Source organism: Sapajus apella, unplaced genomic scaffold (assembly GCF_009761245.1).
Source record: "Sapajus apella isolate SASKATOON/1434 unplaced genomic scaffold, GSC_monkey_1.0 scaffold10, whole genome shotgun sequence".
Classification (NCBI taxonomy): Eukaryota; Metazoa; Chordata; class Mammalia; order Primates; family Cebidae; genus Sapajus; species Sapajus apella.
In genome coordinates, this window is record NW_022436950.1 from 37,226,543 (window position 1) to 37,247,117 (window position 20,575).

The 20,575-nt window shown below is 44.1% G+C and overlaps 1 protein-coding gene across 1 annotated transcript in view; it reads right to left on the bottom strand.

Moving 5' to 3' along the window:
* KIAA2012 (KIAA2012 ortholog) overlaps positions 1–20,575 on the bottom strand; it is a 127,858-nt gene that overhangs the window by 71,639 nt on the left and 35,644 nt on the right. Inside the window, exons 10-11 of the mRNA XM_032278637.1 lie at positions 16,874–17,050; positions 13,092–13,199 (exon numbers count right to left, since the gene is read on the bottom strand). Of these exons, the coding sequence (XP_032134528.1) occupies positions 13,092–13,199; positions 16,874–17,050 (285 nt within the window). The remainder of the gene's footprint in view (positions 1–13,091; positions 13,200–16,873; positions 17,051–20,575) is intronic.

Here is a 20,575-nt window from a genome sequence, read left to right on the forward strand (position 1 = left end):
TCTTCCTCACTAATATTTACACTCAGACCACGGAGCTGCCCAAACTCATAAGAACAACACATTTCTCAGCTTTCTAAGAAGTAAATCCTCTTGGCTGCTTATTGGTATATTTGGGGAGAAATTGTGGGCTTCTGGAGGTCTATATATGAAATAATATGATCATGAGTCAAATTACATAAAGAAGTAGAGGTAACTTTTTAGGGGAAAAGCTTACATTTTAGGAAATGCTCAGTACTAGACCCTTCTTCTTCATGGTTGATATTTGAATTGACTGATTCATAGGCTGAAAAGCAAAAGGTATTTTACCTGAGGGGGGGGAAAAAAACCTTGAAAAGATTTATTCCCTTATCCTAAGACAAGGGAAAACATGAAGGGGTTGTCTCGATGTTTAAGCTTTGTAATGAATTGGATTTTTTTTTTTTAAATTTTTGAGATGGAGTTTCTTTCTGTTGCCCAGGCTGTGTGCAGTGGCACGATCTTGGCTCACTGCAACCTCTGCCTACTGGGTTCAAGTGATTCTCCTGCCTCAGCCACCTGACTAGCTGGGATTATGGGCGTATGCCATCAAGCCTGGCTAATTTTTTGTATTTTTAATAGAGATGGGATTTTGTCATGTTATCCAAGCTGGTGTGGACTCCTGACCTCAAGTGATCTGCCCACCTCAGCCTCCTAAAGTGCTGGGATTACAGGCATGAGCCACTGCACCTCATCTTGAATTGGATGTTTTTGAAAATCCAGAGATGATAATCTGGAGAGAAGGTTGATCTGGGATTTAAAAAGCATTGAGGAAAATAATGTTTTTACCCAAGATGTTTAAAGGTAAAATTCTGTAGGGTCCATGATGATAAAATTCTGCAAGGAGAACTTTTGATAAAATAAGATCATGAAACAGTTAATGTTTGACACACGCTGCAAGATGCCCAGATTTGAACAGCAGCTGTCTCAGTGTGTGCAGCCATGGGGGATGACAGACAAGCACAAGGAGCCCCCTCTGCAGCTGTAGCACAGAGTGCTGGACCACGGGAGCCAGGAGGGATCCTAGCCAAAAAGACAGACAGGCTTTTTCACAGCCCCTAATGAATTTTTCTTGGTGTGTGATCTGTTAGTCACCTGGGGTGAGAATTATTCTCCTAGCTGTCCTTGTCAGTCAAAATGAAAATCAGTTAAAACAATGCTTTTTTTTTTTTTTTTAAAAAAAAAACGGAGTTTCGCTCTTATTGCCCAGGCTGGAGTGCAATGGTGTGACCTCCGCCTCCAGGGTTCAAGTGATTCTCCTGCCTCCCTCCCAAGTAGCTGAGATTACAGGTATGTGCCACCATGCTTGGGTAATTTTGTATTTTTTTAAAGTAGAGATGAGGTTTCTGCATGTTGGTCAGGCTGGTCTCCAACTCCTGACCTCAGGTGATCTGCCTGCCTCAGCCTCCCAAAGTGCTGGGATTACAGGCATAAGCCACTGTTCCCAGCCAACAATGCTGTTTTAATGACAGATGAGAATTAGAATGACAGACTTGAGAAAGTTAAGGGAGAGGTAATAGCAAAGAGGTCAATTGAGTGGGTCCTAAATGAAGGGAGACAGTTTTTTGTTTTTGTTTTTTTAAGACAGAGTTTTGCTCTTGTCACCCAGGCTGGAGTGCAATGGCGTGATCTCGACTCACTGCAATCTCCACCTCCGGGGTTCAAGCAATTCTCCTGCTTCAGCCTCCTAAGTAGCTGGGATTACTGGTGCCCACCACCACACCTGGCTAATTTTTTTTGTATTTTTAGTAGAAACGGCATTTCAACATGTTGGCCAGGCTGGTCTCGACCTCCTGACCTAAGGTAATCCACCTGCTTCAGCCTCCCAAAGTGATGGGATTACAGGTGCGAGCCACCGTATCTGGCCAGAAGAAAGGTTTTTAAAGGGAAATTTGGTGTGTGTGTATGAGAGAGAGAGAGTCAAGGAGTGAAAAGGGAGAGGGAGGTGTGAGATATCAGGGAAAGAGCAATAGAGAAGAAAAAAAGGAATCCTAGAAAATTCAAACCGGAAAAGACTTAGAGATCTTCTAGTCTACCTAGCCACCCAAACTCATTTCCAAATAATTCTATTTATTTTTTGCTTCATTGTCTCATTACTGATAACAAATAGACTAGAGAGGTTGCCAGGAAAGAATGTTTGGGTTTTACTGATTTGCTAAACTGCAGTGGGGCTTGGCAAAGGCTGCCTCTAGTGCTTCTGTATCGAGGGGCACACACAGGGCCACGTGCACACCGAGAGCTGAGGCTGAGCAGGCGGACTGGGATTCTGAGCATCAACACTGGAGAGAGGAAAAGCCGTAATTAGTGTTAATTGTTGACCCTACAGTTCAAGAATAGATGCTCTGGAGAATGGGAAATGAGAACAAACATTAATTATTGAGTAGGGGCCTTGGAGACAGACACTCTGGATTAAAAGGAGAGAGATAAATTGCATAATGAATGTTAATTTTCCCTCAAAGAATTGAGTGGTCGGTGGTTGAAAGGGAAAAAGAGACTAAAAAACAGTCATGAAAGAGAAAGCTCCGTGTGTGTCAGGTGAAAGGGTAGAGGAGGGTTACACAAACACTGTTTGTCACTGCCACCATCCTGCCTTTTGCCTCGCAGCTCTCAAGAAGTTTGCTATCAGGGTTTTCCTTAGAACTCATTATTTACCACAGCTGCCTGCTAAGAAGCTCAACCATTTCCTCTACAGCCCAGGAGCCAGAAAAAAGCTATGCTGCATTGCTGACAAGCTGAGAGGCACATGGCATGGGGATCTATCTTTTCTGTGTGCTGGTGGGACTTTGACTTGGCTTGAGGGAGGCTGCCAAAGCTGTGGCCCTGTGGGTGCTGCTGTGGGACATCATGGGCTCCAGGCCTTAGTTCTTTTAGCTTAATTACAATACAGGAGACACATGCCCTGCTTTCCGAAATAACCTTCTTAACTGAAAGTAAAAACAGAATAAAGAGAATTTGGGCTGGGCGTGGTGGCTCACGCCTGTAATCCCAGCACTTTGGGAGGCCGAGGCGGGCAGATCACGAGGTCAGGAGACTGAGACCATCCTGGCCAATATGGTGAAACCCTGTCTCTACTAAAAATACAAAAAAATTAGCTGGGCGTGGTGGTGCATGCCTGTATTTCCAGCTACTTGGAAGGCTGAGGCAGGAGAATTGCTTGAACCGAGGAAGCAGAGATTGCAGTGAGCTGAGATCGTGCCACAGTCTGGGTGACAGCGTGAGACTCTGTCTCAAAAAAAAAAAAAAAAAAATTGGGTTGGGCGCAGTGGCTCACGCCTGTAATCCCAGCACTTTGGGAGGCTGAGGCAGGTGGATCACTTGAGGTCAGGAGTTCGAGACCAGCCTGACAAACATAGTGAAACCCCATCTTTACTAAAAATACAAAGAATTTAGCCATGCGTGGTGGTGCACACCTGTAGTCCCAGCTACTTGGGAGGCTGAGTGAGGCAGGAGACTCACTTGAACCTGGGAAGCAGAGGTTGTAGTGAGTTGAGATTGTGCCATTGCACTCTAGCCTAGGCAATAAGAATGAAACTTCATCTCAAAAAAAAAAAAAAAAAAGAGAATTTGAGTAGAAGATTGGAGATGCGCATTGTACCCAATTTTATAAAGAGAATCTACAAACAGGCTTGTCACAGGTGGCCCAAATCTCAGAGTGCTGGTTGAGATGCCTATGTCCAGTCAGTGGCCCTGGGGAGCATCTCCTTTAGGCATGGCTGTTCACTACCTTCCATTCATTCGGCCCTAGCGCAGTGTGTCTGGTTGATTTTGCAGTAGCCCAAGCCCTCTGTCTTTTCTCTTGTCTGTTCCTTCATGCGAGCTCATGCATTGGGTTGCATGATATCCCTCCTCAAACATCTGTGATTCCTTGTTGCCTAAACAGCAGCATTTCGGCTCTCACCTGGCACACAGGCTTTCCCTGGTCTGACCCTGGTCTGCCTTTCAGGCCCAGCTCCTCCTCACCCCCCGCATGAAGCTTCTCCACAGTCCACTCACACAGTGCTGCTCCGCGTGTTTTCTATGTTCTCTATGTTCCTACCTCTTTCTTTGTTCATGCTGGTGTCTCAGCTGGCTGGCCCTCCCCTTCTTTGTCTATCCACTTCTCATTTCTCAAAGGTCATTACAAATGGAGCTTCCTCTGTAAAAATCCCTTCCCAACCTCCTAGGCTAGAATTAATAGCCTCCGTAGAATACCCCTGGATCATGCTCTTAGGCCTCTGTGATAGCACTCATTTCATTCTGCCTTGTGTTACAGTTAATGGTTGTGAATCTGTTCTCCACGTGGACTGTGAGGTCCTTGAGGGCAGTGACTGCAGTGCCTGGGATGGAGCCTTGGTATGTGGAGTGAAAACAGACAGGCCTGGGAATGAAGACCAGCTCTGCCCTTACCAGGTGAGTGAACTCCCTGTGTTTCAATCTCCTCACCTATGATGTGTGAATGAAAATACTCATTTCCTACGATTGTTGGGATGAGGGAACAAGATGACATGCATAGCAAGGTGCCTGAGAGTGTTTGCTCTCAATATTAACATCCTTCCATGCCCCTTGCATATGGGAGGTGTTCAGTACATTGTATCAAAGGAGTCAACACACGTGTAATGGGCCTTCTCTCTTTGAGGTTCAATGATATTTCATATTGGAATTGTACTTAATACTTTACAAGATGGAGTGCAAGTGTGATCTGATTTGATTTTCACAAAGCAATGTGAAGTATATTGGCAGATATTATAGTTACATTCTGTCAAGGCACAAGGTAAGCTGCTGTAAAACAAGATGCCTGAAAAGATAAACATTTATTTCTCTCGCACATAAAAGTCCAGAGGTAGGCAGGCAGGCCAATCAGCGTGTCTCTGCTCCATAAAGTTACCTGAGCACCCTGGTTCCTAATATCTTAGTACTCCATTATCCCATACAGAATTGTTCTCTTCCACATGATTGAAGCTATTTCACCGCCTCAACCAAGTCCAAGGAGAAAGAGGAGGGGAAGGGCAAACAGTTTCCTTTTAAGGAAATGACCTGGAAGTTGCATGTGTTATTCCATTCACATCTCATTGGTCAAATGTTGGTCATGTGGCCATACCTAGCTGCAAGTGAGTCTGGGAAGCATAATCTCTTGCTAGGCAGCCATTTTTTCAGCTAAAATTCAGGGTAGGGGATTCTATTATTAGAATTTAGCTGAACATATTCTTCCATTATTCCTTTTATAAATGTTATTCAGTCAATATTCATAATATTCAGTCAATATTATCAGAAATACTCTGGAAGTACCAAGTGTGTTCTTTGTGATATTCAGAGGTAGATAAGGGGGATCTACTTATAGGAATTTTAAATCTAGGAGGAGAAAGAAGAAAAATAGTAAAAAGAATAAAGGATGTGAGGGGGTGCTTGGTAAGAGGCCCAGGCAGTAAGAATTGTTGGAACATAAGAAAGTAGCAATTGTTGTTGGTGAGGTGGTCAGGTAAGGTGTCACAGTAGAGAGGGAACTTCCTCTGGTCCTTGAAGGTTGAAAACCTGATTAAGAGGGACTAGAGGCCATATGATAATAATGGGAAGAGCTCTGGCCTCACTGGATGAAGGAAGATCTGGGTTTGAGCCTTGGATTTGCCATCTAAAAGCTGTGTGTCTTTGAGCAAATCATACCTATTTGGGCATCAGTTTTCTTACCCACAAAATCAGAGGTTTTCTTTTCTTTTCTCTTTTTGAGACAAGATCTCCCTCTATTGCCTAGGTTGGAATGCAGTGGTATGATAATGGCTCACTGCAGCCTTGACCTCCCAGGCTCAAGCAACTCTCCCACCTTAGCCCCCTGGGGTAGCTGGGACCACAGGTGTGCACACCTGACCCAGCTAATTTTAAAATTTTTTTGCAGAGACGGGGTCTCACTATGTTGCTCAGTGTAATTAGTCCATTTTCATGATGCCGATAAAGACATACTGGCAATTTACAAAAGAAAGACTGGGCAATTTACAAAAGAAAGAGGTTTAATTGGACTCACAGTTCTATGTGGCTAGGGAGGCCTTATAATCATGGCAGAAGGCAAGGAGGAGCAAGTCACATCTTACCTGGATGGTGGCAGGCAAAGAGAGAGCTTGTGCAGGAAATCTCCCCTTTTTAAAACCATCAGATCTTGAGAGACTCATTCAGTAAGAAGAGAACAGCACAGGAAAGACCCACCCCCATAATTCAATCACCTCCCACTGGGTTCCTCCCATGACATGTGGGAACTGTGGGAGTTACAATTCAAGATGAAATTTGGGTGGGGACACAGCCAAAAGATATCACTCAGGTTGGTCTTGAACTCCTGGGCTCAAATGAGTCTTCTGCCTCAGCATCCCAAAGTGCTGGGATCATAGGCGTGAGCCACCATGCTTGGCCCAGCAGGTTTTCTAATTGTTACATAGCTCTAGTGGCCCTACATAGACCCCTACCCTGACTCCTAGAACCATCTTAGGTGGGAGAGAATTAGCTGGCTGCAGAGAAGTTGGGAGGGACATAATTAGACTATCTCTAGTTCAACCAGGTATTTCTGCTTTTATCTGTATCTACTGGTATCCTGATTAAATGCTTCCTTTGCTTAAATACTGACAAAGGTGATGCCTAAGTTCCCTCTTTACTCTAGGGTTCTCTGAAACAGAACAAATGCAAGGGAGGTAGAATTCATAGCTTCACAGGTTCTGTAAAAAATGACATAAGTACCATTATCATCTTAAAAAATTATATATTCTTCAGCACTCTATATTGATCTTTTTCGTTCAAAAAATGAATATCTAGTGGATTTAAAGCAAGCCATTTTTTTTTTTGAGACAGAGTTTTGCTCTGTTGCCCAGGCTGGAGTGCAGTGGCACCATCTCAGCTCACTGCAGTCTCTGCCTCCTGGGTTCAAGTAGTTCTTCTGCCTCAGCCTCCTGAGTAGCTGAGATTGTAGGCACCTGCCACCACGCCTGGCTAATTTTTGTATTTTTAGTAGAGTCAGGGTTTCACCATGTTGGCTGGGCTGGTCTCAGAACTCCTGACCTCAGATGACCTGCCCACCTCAGCCTCCCAGAGTGCTGAGATTGCAGGCGTGAGCCACTGCACCCGGCTGCAAGCTATTATTCTTGACATTTTTCTTTTTCGGAAACTATAAAGTAGGGATGATGCCACCTTTTCAGCCACATATGAGGTAGGGAAGACTTTGTGTTTCTAGGAATTACAAGAGGTTTTTGTCAAAGGAGAGGAAGGAGAGTCCCTACTGTGTTTTAGTAGCTCTCTGCTGGTGGCTATCAAGACACCTTCCAGAGTGAGCAGGCTGTGAGGCCTTGCTGGTCTCACTATGGTGAGGGAAACAACCCTGCTTCCTTCTGAAGGCTGGGACAAACATAGCTATCACAGCTTGCCCTTCTACAACCACTCAACACTGCGGTACATGTGACAGACCTAACTTAACCCCACACCAAGCCTGATGGGAATCTCCGTAATTTTTGTAAGGAAAGCTTATTAGTCAGGGTTCAGCACAGAACAGAAACTGCCCAGATATTTTTAAGAAGAAACAGAGTTACTATAGAGTAACTGCCTCTTATCATGCTTAGTCTTCATGAGCTCCATGCCCAAAGCTTTGATGCTTCTGCCTCACTTCTACCCTCTCAGTCTCATGCAAGCACATCTAATTGGCAGAATATGATTTGCATCTGGCCCCTTAGCTGCGAAGGTTATCTGGGAAATGTAGTGTTTAGCCTTCTAGCCTCTGTAGTATGGGAAGGCCCACTGGAAGGAAATACTGTGTGCGCAGAGTATTTTCCTTTATTTCCATATCCAGCCACATTTTCCTTTATTTAAAATTTGACCTGAGATCACTAGGGCTGGTAGCATCTGCCAACATTGTTTCTCATGGGGGTTATGAAAAACACTGAAAAGGCATAAGGGACAATGTACACTATGACCACATGGGCCTCCTATCTTCCTCTGTTTCTTCCTATCCAGAGATGGATGGATTGTGGATCCTATGTTTCAGAACTGATGTTTAGAGAATAAAAATAATAATCACAAATCATTGAATGGCTGAAATCCTGTTTCAGGATTTAGACAAAAGGACTGTTTCACTGAGAGAGTCTCCTTGGGGAAAGGGGCATATTTAGAAATATGTAATGTTAGAGGAACCTTGGAAATCATCAGTTTAGCATTTTCCAAAGTTTGCCAAAAACTATTTAGATCCACATGATGCTTTACCAAAATCAAAAGCATCCAGTGATCAAATCAGTTTGGGAAACAGTGCATATTCCCATCCTGAAGAACCATGATGCACATCAGCATATCGGAGGCACTAGGAAGTCCTGCGGTAAGAAATCTGCTTAACTTTGGTCCACTGGTTTCCAGATGTATCTGACCCTAGAACCTTTCCTTTTTTACACAATGCCTGTTAACCTTCTGAGGAATTGGAGTTCGACAGGACATGTGCTGTGAGGACTGGATCTAATACCAACTCCTCTTTTTCCATATGTGGAAGCTGAGGGCCAAGGCAATGAAATTGTTTGCCTATGATCACAGAAATCCCACGCAGTAGAGCTGGGAATAAAACTATAGTTTTTTCTTCTTCCTCACATGACTTTATCGAAATTAATTCTCCTCCCAGACATCTCTAGGCATCATCAACAAGATAACAGCTACTAAGAGATGGGCTACTTAAAGAAAATCATGCTTTAAACAATATCCCACCAACACAGAAGGATTCTTTTACCCATGGGGTCCTACAACCAACTTATCACAAAGGAAAAATTGGGAGAACAGACAAAGTCAGTTACTCATAGGGGTAGCCTATGTTTACCCCTAAATGATTAGTGTTTTGAGACCAACTGAGATATTCGTAGACTCATCTGTCTGTCAGCCAAATCACAGACCATCACAAAATGACACCAAGAATACAGTTATCTATTATTGCAAAACAGATTATCCTGAAACCTAAAACAATAAACCTTTGTTGTGTCTTGGTTTCTGTGGGAATCTGGGAGTGGCTTAGCTGTGTGGTGCTGGTGCATTCTTTTGTGAGGTAACAGACAAAATGTCAGCTAGGGATGCAGTCATCAGAAGACTTGACTGGGGCTGGAGAATCTCCTCTCAAGGCAGCTCCCGCACAAACCTGGGAAGTTAATTCTGGCTGATAACACGGGACTTCTGTTCCTTGCCATGTGGACTGCTTGCTATAGGTTGCTTGAGTGGCCTCATCACAGATATGGTAGCTGGCCTTCCCCAGTAACCCGAGAGAGAGAGAGAGAGAGAGAGAGAGAGAGAGAGAGAGAGCATGCGACAGCACACGAGAAGGAAGCCTTGGTGCTTTTAAGATCCAGTCTTAGAAGACACATACCATCAATTCTGCCATAGTCTATCTTATTTAGAAGTGAGCCATCATATCCCACTCACACTCAAGAGGAGAAGAGTTACTTTCTCACTTTTGAAGGGAGAAGTGTCAAAGAATTTGTGGACATATTTTGAAACCACAACACCAAGAAAGAGTTGCAAGGGGGAAGGATGCTAATTAAATGACAAACAACAACAAACAAACAATAAAGACTGAGTGCAGTGGCTCATGCCTGTATCCCACACTTTGAGAGACCTAGGTGGGAAGATTGCTTGAGGCCAGGAGTTTGAGACCAGCCTGGGCAACATAGGGAGACCCTCATCTTTAAAAAAAAAAGAAAAAAAGCCAGGCATGGTGGCTCATGCCTGAAGCCCCAGCTACTTGGGAGGCTGAGGTGGGAGGATAGCTTGAGCCCAAGAGTTTGAGGCTGCAGTGAGCCATGACTGTACTACTGCACTCCAGCCTGTGTGACAGAGCAAGACCCTGTCTAAACAACAACAACAACAACACCACCACCAACAACAACAATGACAAAACCCAAGAAACCTTTCGAGGGTAAAAATCTAGCTAGGATAAGAACAAATACTAAATAAAAACTCTGAAAGAGACCAGGAATTTAAATTTACATAGGACTTGAAGCCCAACCTGAAATATTGGTGTAAACATCCTTGAACTTCTTTGTAAAACAAACTTCTGAATAAAAGAACTTCTGAGAGAAAAGTTCTATTGCTGGCACTGTGACTAGGGGAATAGATGAAGGATTTGAATCAAGGATAAGCAATTTGGAGAGCATATCCAATGTTTTGACTTGTATCCTTCCAAGTTAACTTTTCCTTTCTCAAGCCTTTCAATTTTCTAAGTGTTGCAATATCCCAACATGACCAAAAGGATCAAATTCCAGCTCTAGTCTTCAGATTTTTTTTTTCTTCTGAAGGTTTATATTCATTTCCTTATGCTGTCTGAAAGCGAGATATCATGATCTAATTGCCTAAGAATTTATTTCCAAATAGTTGTTGACGGAGCCGGGAAGTCTCAGAAAGATCAGACAGATCATACTCCTTCCTTTACTCAAGAGGCTTTTTTTTTAAATTAAAAAAAACCAAAAAAACAAAAAACCAACAACAATTATGATCCCCAAAGAGCTTTCCTTTATGGCACCTGGGGTATTCAGTCAATCAAGAAGCTTTTCTTGGACATATGATAGACATGAGAGGTTCTCTAGGACTCATATATTGGAAGCTAAACAGAAAACAGATGCAGTTAAATGCAATAACCACAAAAGTGGGATTGAGAAAGAGAGAGAGAGAGGAATGGGGCTGAGGCTACGTCTAGGCAGTTATGTGCAATGAGGTGGATTTATTATGGAAAATGTTCCAGAAAAGATGAACTTAAAGCTATTCTAAATATTTGGGGGCAACTTGTGCAAAAGTTTAGAGAGAAGAGAATGAAGTCTGAATTTTTAGGCCATCAAAGAGATGAGTAAAGGGCGGGCTGGAATATAGCAGAAGATGAGACTGGAAAGGGAGGGTGGAGACAGTGATTAAGATGGATTTGAATAAACTGATCTGCAAAGAGTTTGGTATGGTTGGAGCAATTATAGGTTGGTGTAAAAGTAATTGTGGTTTTTGCAATTAAAAGTAACTGCAAAACCGCAATTACTTTTGCACCAACCTAATACTTGCGAGAGGAAAAAACTTTTTCAGTATGCTGTCTCTTGAATCAAACCAAAAAAAAGAAAAAAAAAAGGCCAAACCAAAAAAATCTTTGCTCATTAAGAGACAAACAGCAACAAACTAGAAAGCTAGACCCTCCCTTGTAGGAAGATGTGGATTTAGGATCTTACACCAACTTCTTTTTTTTTGTTTTTTTGAGATGGAGTTTCACTCTTGTTGCCCAGGCTGGAGTGCAATGGCATGATCTTGGCTCACCACAACCTCCAACTTGTCTTTCTAAGAAATTCAAGCGATTCTCCTGCCTCAGCCTCCTGAGTAGTTGGGATTATAGGCATCCACCACCAAACGCAGCTAATTTTTGTATTTTTAGTAGAGAGAGGGTTTCACTGTGTTGGTCAGGCTGGTCTTGAACTCCTGACCTCAGGCGATCCACCTGCCTCCTCCCTAAGGGCTGGGATTACAGTGAGCCACTGCGCCTGGACAATCTTTCACCACCTTCTTGGGCAGCATCCTATCACCATCAAGACTGAAGGTCAGCCAACTGCCCATGGTGGAAAGGCTTGAGAGACGTCAGCAGCTAACTGATTCATTCATTCATTAATTCAATGAGCACGCAGTGAATACCTTTAGGTTTGAGAGGCAAGTAGGATTAAATATACTATCCATGGGACTGGGACAAGGTGGCAGCCAAGTCTTCATTTATCAGTGTAAGTTTCATCTTTCTCTCTCTCCATGTCATGGAAATTATTAAAAGATTTTTCAAAACGTTTTGATGAACATTTATTGTGATCCTTCTAGGTATATGTCAGGGACTATGCTAGGTGCCAGGGATACTGAAATGACTGAAGCATCATATTGACAATGGTGACAATAAACTTACAGCCTAAATATTTCCTTTTCTGCTTCTAGCTTCCACTGTGCCAAAAGGGGGAACTATTTCTCCTGGAGCAGAGTGGACAAATGTGCAGCAGGTGAGCAGAATCATTTTGCTTTCCAGCTGTTGCACCAGCTGTGTCATGCTGACAGTGGCCTCCACCTGTCTAACTCCTGCTTCCACCAATTCAGAACCAAGATATTTTTATACTCATAACATGGTATAAACCAAGTGCTGATGGAAGTTCTTTGATGCTGAATTTGGAATCAAATACATTCTACTTTCCGGAAATCCATATACTAGGTGGCTACTTCGATAGCAACAGACACAAGATGTAAAATGAAGCAATGGTGAAGGAATTTCTCAGGGGAGGAATCAGTCTTCTCATTTTGGTTGAGGAAACTTGGATACAGGGAGGATGAGGGACTGACTCAAAGTCATCTGGCAACTTAGAGGCGAAGCCAGAGCTCCTCAAATCTCCTAGCTCTGACTCCATCCTCTTTTTATTGAGCCAGTCATGATGTAACCCCCCAAATGAGTGCAGCTTTTAATCTCCCACATCAAGGGGCCTGCTGGCTGCTGACTCATGCATGCATCTCACGGTGGTTTCTGGGTGGTTGATGCTCATCACCCTCTGACTTCATTTCTTTTTTCCTTTGCAAAATGGCTATTGCCCAGAGTCAGCATCTCTTTTCTAAAAAGTGAACATGCCAGAAGGGTTTTTGGAAACTGCCTTGCTGTCTGTCAGGAGCCAGATGATTCACAGGGATGAACCAATGCTCATAACAAGGGTACCTGGTTGGATTACCAATTAGCCACCTCCACCTCGGCAGGGTGGTTGGAAAGAAGAGAAAGGCAGTGTTTAGTTTGGGCAAATACCAGGAGGACTTATCATTCTCATCAAGGCATCAGTGCGGCACATCAGACCTCTTCCAAGCCATTCCATTGGAACTTCTCTCTCCAAATGCCCTAGCAAGAGTAAACTTGTTATGCAAACATTGGATCATTGTATCTGAGTGACAGAAGCACCTCTGTGTTGGTGAAAGGGGAGAAATTGGCTGACTCACGTCTGTTTTTAATGATGTCTCTGCTGCTGGGAAAATTTGGAAGCTGTAGGTAACATCTTCTCCTTTGGGAAAAAAAACCAAAAAAACCAAAACAAAAACAAAAACCAAGGCTGCCCTGGAATGTGTTAGCTTACCTTTACCGGATGGAAACACCTCAGTCTGGGTAGACCCTGGGAGGGATGCGCAGACTTTTTCTCCATCTGGACCCAGCAAGAAGTGTCCCAGTGTGGGGTTGCTGGAATCTTGAAAATAAGCACAAGCATAGGCGCTGTCAGCAGAATGCTGGTGAGGGAGACAGACTGAACCTAGGCCGTGTTACCCTAGTCCCCTGCAGGCACACACCCATAGATACCTGTGTGCTTGGGTGCCCACCAGAGTATAGGGTGAGCCCTACTCCTGGGACTCAGCAGAGTGGGGCTGTTATTCAGGCCCTGGCTTCCAAGGGTCAAGGTGGGGTGAACAGGGAGGGGCTGCCACTTGCCTACATCATGTCTTTGGGAGAGCCTGGCTATCTCAGGGGCTGGGCTCAGAGAGAGGGGCACTCTGTGTGAAGGAAAGGGAGCCCCTTCCTCCAGCTATATACAGTTCTGCCGCTGGACACAGGGTTTCCTGCTTCCTGCCTCTACTGCCCTGTTCAGTACTCAGCATACATGGCCATATCCTCTAGATGAAATACTGGGATGGCTTGGTGATGCCAGAGGCTCAGGTCAAGGAGGAGGATACTGTCTCCCTAGTTACTTAGAAAGATTGAAGGTGTTTTTATAACCTGACTATAAAAGTAAAAAACAAGTCATGGCCAGGCACAGTGACTCATGCCTGTAATCCCAGCACTTTGGGAGGCCGAGGTGGGCAAATCATCTGAGGTCAGGAGTTCGAGACCAGCCTGACCAACATAGAGAAATCCTGTCTCTACTGAAAATACAAAAAAAATTAGCCAGGCATGGTGGCATGCACCTGTAGTCCAGCTACTTCAAGGCTGAGGCAGGAGAATTGCTTGAACCCAGGAGGCAGAGGTTGTGGTGAGCCAATATCGCACCACTACAGTTCAGCCTGGGCAACAAGAGTGAAACTCTGTCTCAAAAAAAAAAAAAAAAAAAAACCAAGTAATTTTTCCCCAACTCTAATTCCAATTCTCAACCCAGAACATTCCTGGTACTAGATTGTGGGGGTTCCCCCATGCCAAACAATTCTCCAGCAGATGCCAACGGTTGTCCTATAATTTAATTCAGTTCTGATGCTCTCTACTTGGAGATGGTGTCAGATTCCACAGGGCAGGGCTCAGTCCACAGATTGCCCCCCAACTTCAGGTGCCAATTGCAAGTCCCAGATTGTGACCTGGACTTCTGACCAACCAGCTATAAATTGGGCCTCCCGCAATCATCCCTTTCCTTGGGTTCAACAATTTGGTAGGACAGCTCACAGAACTCAGGGAAACACTTAACTTATATTTTCTGGCTTATTTATTTATTTATTTTTAAAGAGACAGGGTTTCACCTTGTTGGCCAGGCTAGTCTTGAACTCCTGGCCTCAAGTGATCCACCTGCCTCAGCCTCCCAAAGTGCTGGGATTACAGGTGTGAGCCACCGCGACCGGCTTTTTCTGGCTTATTTTTAAAGGACATTAGAAAGGATATAGTGAACAGTCAGATGAAGAGATGGGCAAGGCGTGGGGAGGATGTGCAGGGATTCCGTGCCCTCCCTGGGCCTGCTGCCCTCCCAGCACCTAGACGTGCTCAGCAGAAGCTTTTCAACTCAGGTTATAAAAGCTAATAAAGAGCTTGATCTTTCAACAGCTAATAAAGAGCTTGATCTCCAGTGCCCCCTCCCCTTTCCTGGAGGTTGTGGCTAGCAGCTCCAGTCTTCAAATCCTCTTATCACTTGGTCCTTCTGGTCACTGGCCCCATCAGAAGGCTACCTACAGGTGTTACCCTATGTCACCTCATTAGCATAAACTCAAGTGTTTTCAAAGGGACTTGTGAATAACAAAAGATACTACCATCATTCAGAAAATTCCAGTTTTAGCTTAGGAATAGAAACCAGGGGCAGACCACATTTATTCATATTATACTACATTTACCTTCCCCTTTTCCAAGACTAAGAGGCCAGGAGTCCAGCTACCTGGACTAGCAGAACACCGGCTAGAGTGGATGCTAAGGAGTGCACACATACACATGCACACTTACAAACATACACACTGACATATTCACACGGGCACACACATATGTACACACTCACAGGACAAGTTTGCACACACAGCTGCACACATGAACAATGACATACATGAACATGACACATTCATAGGACTGAATATATAGACATGCATGTGCATATGCAGACATACATATATGGAGGTGCACAATGACACACTCACAGTTGTGCATGCATGCACACAAGCACACGTACTCATGGGCATATAAGCACACATCCCACACACATTCACTTACACACATGCACACACCCAACACACACACTTGAGGCTTCAGGCTGCTCTCTTGTCACAGTCCTGGTCCTGCCTGGCATTCTATTTTCACCAGATTCTCCCTTTATAAGGATGTCTAAAGTAGGTGTGAGTATCCATTTGCTGTGATTTGTCCCAGGCCAGGCAACTTCCTAGGAATGCCCCAGGTGGGGACATAACAGTACACCAAGTTTGGTTCATTTGTATCAAAAGGGCATTGCTGCCACATAAGTATAGAAGGGAGGGGATTGTGAAAGAGAGGTTCCAACCCTGGAATGATTTCTAGGTGAAAACAACGTCTCTAGGGATAGAGAGCGTTGGGAAGGAAGGGTTTTAATTGTGGCCATCTCAGCCTGAAACAGGAGCTGCAAACACAGAATGGAACTATTAATCTGTGAATTTAATTTATGCTTAAAGAATTCAACTATATATGCTTTGGGGAGAGAATGAGATGGGGGTGTGCTGGGCTGGGGGGGAGAGAGAGCAAGCGAGACTGATTTAAATACTGAGGCATTCTGTCTCTGAGTGATCACGAAATGAAAGATGTGAAATCTGTTGCCTCTGTGATGGCGCTCTGTTCCCATGTGCCTCTCAAAGTGTGAGTTTCTTGCAGCCCTGAGTGTGATTCTGCTGTTAACAGAGATACCTCTTTATACAGTCTGTCCCCCAAACACATGTCATCTTCATCTGGTGCTCAAACTGAGAAAGCAGCCCACGCCTTGAACGAAGGAGAAACAGCTGCCTGGACCACATGTTCCTGAAAATGGTCTCAGTCTCCAGCGTGGCACCCTCCCAGGGATTTTCAGAGGTAACTTGGGCTCTTAGCAATTTTTGCTCTATGAGCTACCTTTATTTTAGATGGAAGCCCAGGGCTGCTGTTGCACTGTCCTTGCATTATTGCTCTGTATAAGCGTCTTACTCACCTCCTTGACTATCCGCTCCTTAAGGATAAGCACTTTTAGTGGGGCTAAATCCTAGAGGGAATGGCCTTGCCCTGACTCACCCTACTACAGAAATCAGCATCCTTCCCTATCCATGAACAGGCTCTACCCTGGCTGGAGTTGACTTCTGTCTGAGGACTCTTTTGCTGGCAGTGTCATCGGGCTCTCTTGCCTCATGGGGCAAGGGCTATGGCTCAGTGTGGAGTATGCCTAGTAAATCCAGTAGCATGCCTCCCGCTGAAGCGCAGGGAGCTATGTCATCAAATGCTGCTGCCAGGAGTGAGGAAAGCACAAAACAGCATGGCAGTACACGTGGGTGCAGTACTTAAAACATGTACTGACCCTTTAGGAATATGCACGGAGAACATTAATCCCACCGACTCATCGGAAACAGTGTTGATTACCCCTTTCCAATGGAGTGCCTTTTAGAAAACTTACATCACAGCAGCCACACGGCCCTGGAAATGAGCAACATACAGGCCAATGGGGGGGCATCCATACACGCTGGGAATGATTACCTTGACCTGCTGGCAGTGCCTTCCTGGGTGCTCTCACATTCGGTAGACTTGGGGGGCTGCTGTAGCCTGATGTCCTAGGGCTGTCCAGTCCCTTCTGGCTTGCAGGACTTTTTTTTCCTTTAATCGGGGGTAGAAGATCCAGTGGTGAGGTCACATTTTGGGGCGGGGCATCATCATCTTTAAAAACAAAAGGGGAAAAAGCCTGTGTAAGAAAATGAAATCAGCAGGAAGGAGAAGGAAACTCTCTTCTAACTTGGTTGATGGACCTCTGTAAAGACTGCCACGAAGAGCTGGTCAGTGTATTGTGCCTAGAAGGGAGAAACCAGAGTGGTTTATTATTATTAATAAATCATCCTAACACCAAGATGCTTTATTCCACTCATTCTCAGGTTGTCTCACTTTTCCAGTCTTGCTTAGCAGCAGGGACCTGCTCTCTCCCATGGCCAAAATGACATGACTCTTGGCTAGAATCATGGCAGTTCATTTGGAAAATTGCCAAGAACTGGGGGGAACTGAGTGGTGATTGTTTTTATTCTCATTTTGTGGATGAAATCCTGAGATGTAAGGAGGACTGGAGAGGCTGCCAACTGCTTCCACCCCCAGTCTGAAGGCTATGACTAGGGAGATCTCAGCTTTAAAGCTGATGAGATTGTTGGATACAGATTTCTGATCACAAAGCAGTTTTGCCAGGCAGAGTCAATGATCACATTCCCTCCTCAGGGTTAAAGTACAAGGTGCTACCTTCCAGATGGAAGTCAGAGGGTATCAGGATTGATGGTAGCGTTCCATAAAGCACACTACCCTCTCCCTCTGTTTTCTCCTCTAACACCAACAGGGCCTGCTCTAGGAAGGCTGAAACCCAGAAACCTAAGTGACTGAGGCCTTGGCTTCACCTCTTTCCGAGAGAGTGGTCTTTATTTCACATTTAAAACAACAATTGCTATTAATATTTGGGTTTAAATGTTGGCTTCATGTGGTCTCAAATTATCACAGACTACTTATTCATTAAAAAGAGGCAAAGTGTCTTTACATGGGGAAATGGGGCAGACATCACCTTTAACCAAGTAATAAAATTTAACATCACCTACAATGAAACAAACTGACATTTTGCATCCCTATGATGGGCTGAGAAGGACACAACATCACCTCTCTGATTTTCCTGCCCAAAATGTCTGAGATGAATCTCATTATTAGGAAATAGAAAAATCCAAATGAAGATAATTCTGCAAAGCAACTGGTCTGTCTTCTTCAAAAATGTCGATGTCATGAAAAACAAAACTAAGGAACTCTTCTAGATGAAAAAATTCTAATGAGAGGGACCACTAAATGTAATACATGATCCTGAGGTTGAATCCTAGGTTGGAAAAAAAAGCTACAAGGAACTATAGTCACATTTCTGTATTTATTAGTATAAATAGAGAACTGTGACTATGAATTAGAAATTAGAAAGTACTATTACATCAGTGTTTGCTTTCTTTTCTTTTTCTTTCTTTCTCTTTTTTTTTTTTTTAAGGTGGGGTCTCAATCTTGTTGCCTAGGCTGGAGTGCTATGGCACGATCTTGGCTCACTACAACCTCCACCTCCTGAGTTCAAGCGATTCTCCTGCCTCAGCCTCCCAAGTAGCTGGGATTATAGGCATGCGCCACCACACCCAGCTAATTTTTGTATTTTTAGTAGAGATGGGGTTTTACCATGTTGGTCAGGCTGGTCTGTAACTCCTGACCTCAGGTGATCCACCCGCCTCGGCCTCCTGAAGTGCTGGGATTACAGGCGTGAATCACCATGCTTGGCTCAAACTGCCTCTCTAGATCCCTTTCTTTCTGCCCTATTCCCAGGTTCAGTCACATGCATAATTTATGCCAAGGGGCTTCTGAAACCAGTTTCCTCCTGGCAGAGTGGCAGAGGAGGGACAAGTTTTAGTACAGTGGAAGATGAACAGTATGGAAGGTGAAATTCGCTGGTGTCGTTTGTCTTGTGGCTCTGGCTGCACACCTGGTGTTGTAGCTCACAAGTAGAAAGGTGCTTTTTTCTCTGTTTGCAGAGTGATCATTGCCCATATTTAGATTTTTAAAAAAGGAATCACTAAAGTCTTTAGGATAATTAACTCCCACTTAAGAGAGAGACCAAATAAGCCTCTGCCTCAGTAATCAAAGGACATTCTCAGAACCTAAATGTTTTGAGAACATCCTGACTTACGTTCATTATTTGGTTAATTCTTTTATTCTTTTTTATTTTTTTGGGTATTAGTTAGAAAAGTCACTATGTTGGGTTTATTTTGAAAGGGAATGTAGTATGATGAGTTAGAATGTGGGTTCTGACATTAGAAGCCCTGAACTCCAATCCTAGTGAGATTCCAATCCTAGTGAGCTCCACTCCACTTATAGTTATGTGACATCAAACAATTACGTGTCTCTGAGGGTTGCCATTTTCTGATCTGTAAAAGGAGGAGAGGGTTGTTGTGAGGAGTACCTGAGAGAATACATATAAAAACTAAGAGTGCCTGGCACAGAGGAGGAACTCCATATACACTAATGTGCATCCGCTTATTTCTGATACCAGTAGTCAGAGATCATTGACATCTGTGATATTGTCATCTCGCACATGCCTTTTGGAAAGGAGACTCAGTCTTCTGAAAATAGAGAGCTTTCTGAATATGGCCTGTTACTTCCAACCTATCTAACACATAAACACAAACACTTAGATGTACCCATGTGTATAATTTCAAATGTCCACATGTCGTGGAAATTGGAGTGAATACTTTTATCAATATTATGGACTTTTTTTTTTTTTTTTAGACAGGGTCTTGCTCTGTTGCCCAGGCTGGAATACAGTGGCAGAATCTTGGCTCCCTGCAACCTCTGCCTCCCAGGTTCAAGTGATGCTTGTGCCTCAGCCACCCGAGTAGCAGGGATTACAGGCATGTTGTCACCACGCCTGGCTAATTTTTTGTATTTTTAGTAGTGAATGGGTTTCGCCATGTTGGCCAAGCTGAGCACTCCTGACCTCAAGTGAATCCCACCTGCCTCAGCCTCCCAAAGTGCTGGGATTGCTAGCATAAGCCACCGCATCCTGCCAATACTATAGACTTTTTAATGAATAGATACATGTTTATAAACAGATTAGAAATTACATTTCATTGTTTAAAAATACAGGACAAATTATAAGGCATGCAGCAAATTTTTGGTAAGTTTGATGCTGTTTTTTTTTTTTTGAGACAGAGTCTTGCACTGTCACCAGGCTGGAGTGCAATGGCGTGATTTCGGCTCACTGCAACCTCCGCCTCCCAGGATCAAGCGATTCTCCTGCCTCAGCCTCCTGAGTAGCTGGGATTACAAGCACCTGCCACTGTGCCTGGCTAATTTTTTGTATTTTTAGTCGAGACGAGGTTTCACCGTGTTGGCCAGGCTGGTCTTGAACTCCTGACCTCGTGATCTGCCCACCTCAGCCTCCCAAAGTGTTGGGATTATAGGCGTGAGCCACCTTGCCTGGCACTTGATGCTGTTTTACATCTGCAATCAGAAAATATAAGTAGTAAGTTAGGGATATTAGTAGTGAGTAACTTAGTAGTGAATGAATTAGGGAGTAAGTAGTTGGTGAGTTGGACACTTCACTTTGGTGAAGGCAGCTGCTGTCTGAACAAAGGCCATCTTTCAGTGGGTGCCGGTGAACTAACCTCCCTTCCAGCCTCCTTTTCCTTGGCT